General features: G+C 63.6%; 1 protein-coding gene across 2 annotated transcripts in view; it reads right to left on the bottom strand.

The window, feature by feature from the left end:
* WNT10A (Wnt family member 10A) overlaps positions 1-1,334 on the bottom strand; it is a 13,467-nt gene extending 12,133 nt beyond the window's left edge. The window contains exon 1 of one of the 2 annotated variants that reach the window (XM_006082531.2): positions 737-1,334. In XM_006082531.2, the coding sequence (XP_006082593.1) occupies positions 737-852 (116 nt within the window). In that variant the 5' untranslated portion in view covers positions 853-1,334. The remainder of the gene's footprint in view (positions 1-736) is intronic. The other variant, XM_014462804.2, reaches the window with a different exon arrangement.
* Positions 1,335-1,548: the final 214 nt, after the last annotated feature.

The following is a 1,548-nucleotide window of genomic DNA, read 5'->3' as shown; positions in this document are numbered from 1 at the left end:
CTTACACACACAGCATTCCCCAGAAGACCACTCTTTAAGACATGTTTCAGACAGTCATATTCCTGAAGACACACTTGTGCACATTGAGGTGAACACCCAGACCCACTTACACACATGCACACTTCACCAGACATAGTTACACACACAGACACACAAGTACACACATGTGTTCATCTTAACATCTAGGAGCTCTCACATTCACATACATGTGAATACAGACTGCTATTTACATAACACAGCTTGCTGGGCTCACTCAAACACACACACACACATACACACACACACACACACACACACACATACAACCCTTCCATCTTCAGTACCTCACTGGCCCCACCTGGGCTATACCCTTCCAACCCCCAACCCTGTCCCTGCCTGTGAGCCATCTCCAAGGTGAAGCAAGTCAGTTTGAACTTACTCCTCGGGTGGGGGTGCATGGCCCCAGCACAGCACTGACTCCAACTTGGTACTTGCTACACACACACACACACACACACACACACACACACACACCCCTTCCCTTCTAGTAGCCATCACTCTCCTGGGCACTGCCCTATCTCCCTGGACTGCCCATATTCTGTCACCAGTTCTATACCCTCCTATGAGGACACTGTCTTTCATTGGGCAGCAGGACTTTCCTGCGACACTGTCCCTCCCTCCTTCCAGGGTCCCCAGAGGCCTCTGTGGCTGGGGGTCCCAGCTCTCTAGGAGGGCGGAGCATAAGGTGAGGGCTCACCTGGGCAGGGCGGCAGCCAGCAGCAGTAGGAAGAACAGGAGCGCGCAGAGCGCGGGCCGCGGCTGGGGCCCAGGTCGGAGAAGCCGCAGCCAGGGGCAAGGGTGGGTGCTGCCCATGGCGCGCGGGCCGTGATGGGCGGGGAGTAGGGGGCTCACAGTCCGGCAGGACCCGCGAGCCAGGGGCGACGGCGCATGATCCGCGGGGGTCGGGGTGGCTGCGACACAGAGCTCCGACCTGGGTCACGGCTCCGGGAGCAGACGGCGCCCGCCTCTCCGATCCATGGGGCAGCGCCCCCGGGCACCGCCCCCGGGGGGGGGGGGTAGCGGGCGGGCGCACCGGGCACCTCCTGGCACAGGGGTCCAGGGAATTTCCCGAGCCCCCCCTGCGACAACTCCTGGTGCCTCTTGAGGGTAAGGGGGGCCCGGAGGTGCTGCGGGCTGGGGACGAGAGGCTGGGGTGCCGGGCAGCCCCCCAGCGCTGTCCCGCCGAGCCTTCGCTTCCGAGGGCGTGTGGGGCGAGCCGGGGTGGGGGGTATGGGGGGGGGCGGCGCTGTCTGTGCCTGGCCTCGCCGCCCAGAGAGTGACTGTCCCAGCTCAGGGAGCGCCGCCGCCTCCCCACCCCCCAGCGTGTCTCAGGGCTCTACCCCACGTGACGTCACGACGGGGTGGAGGAGTGGAGGCGTGTACGCGTCCTGAGGCCACTGCGTCCGCTCAGGACTCTGGGTGGGAGCGGACACGCGGGGGGTAGGGGAGGAGGGGGCTGGGGTCTGTGCGCGCAGGCACAGGGAGGTGCCAGTATTCCGGACGTGCTGG

This window comes from Myotis lucifugus, unplaced genomic scaffold (genome assembly GCF_000147115.1).
Source record: "Myotis lucifugus unplaced genomic scaffold, Myoluc2.0 scaffold_3, whole genome shotgun sequence".
NCBI lineage: Eukaryota > Metazoa > Chordata > Mammalia > Chiroptera > Vespertilionidae > Myotis > Myotis lucifugus.
This window is presented reverse-complemented; position numbering and strand designations above follow the sequence as displayed.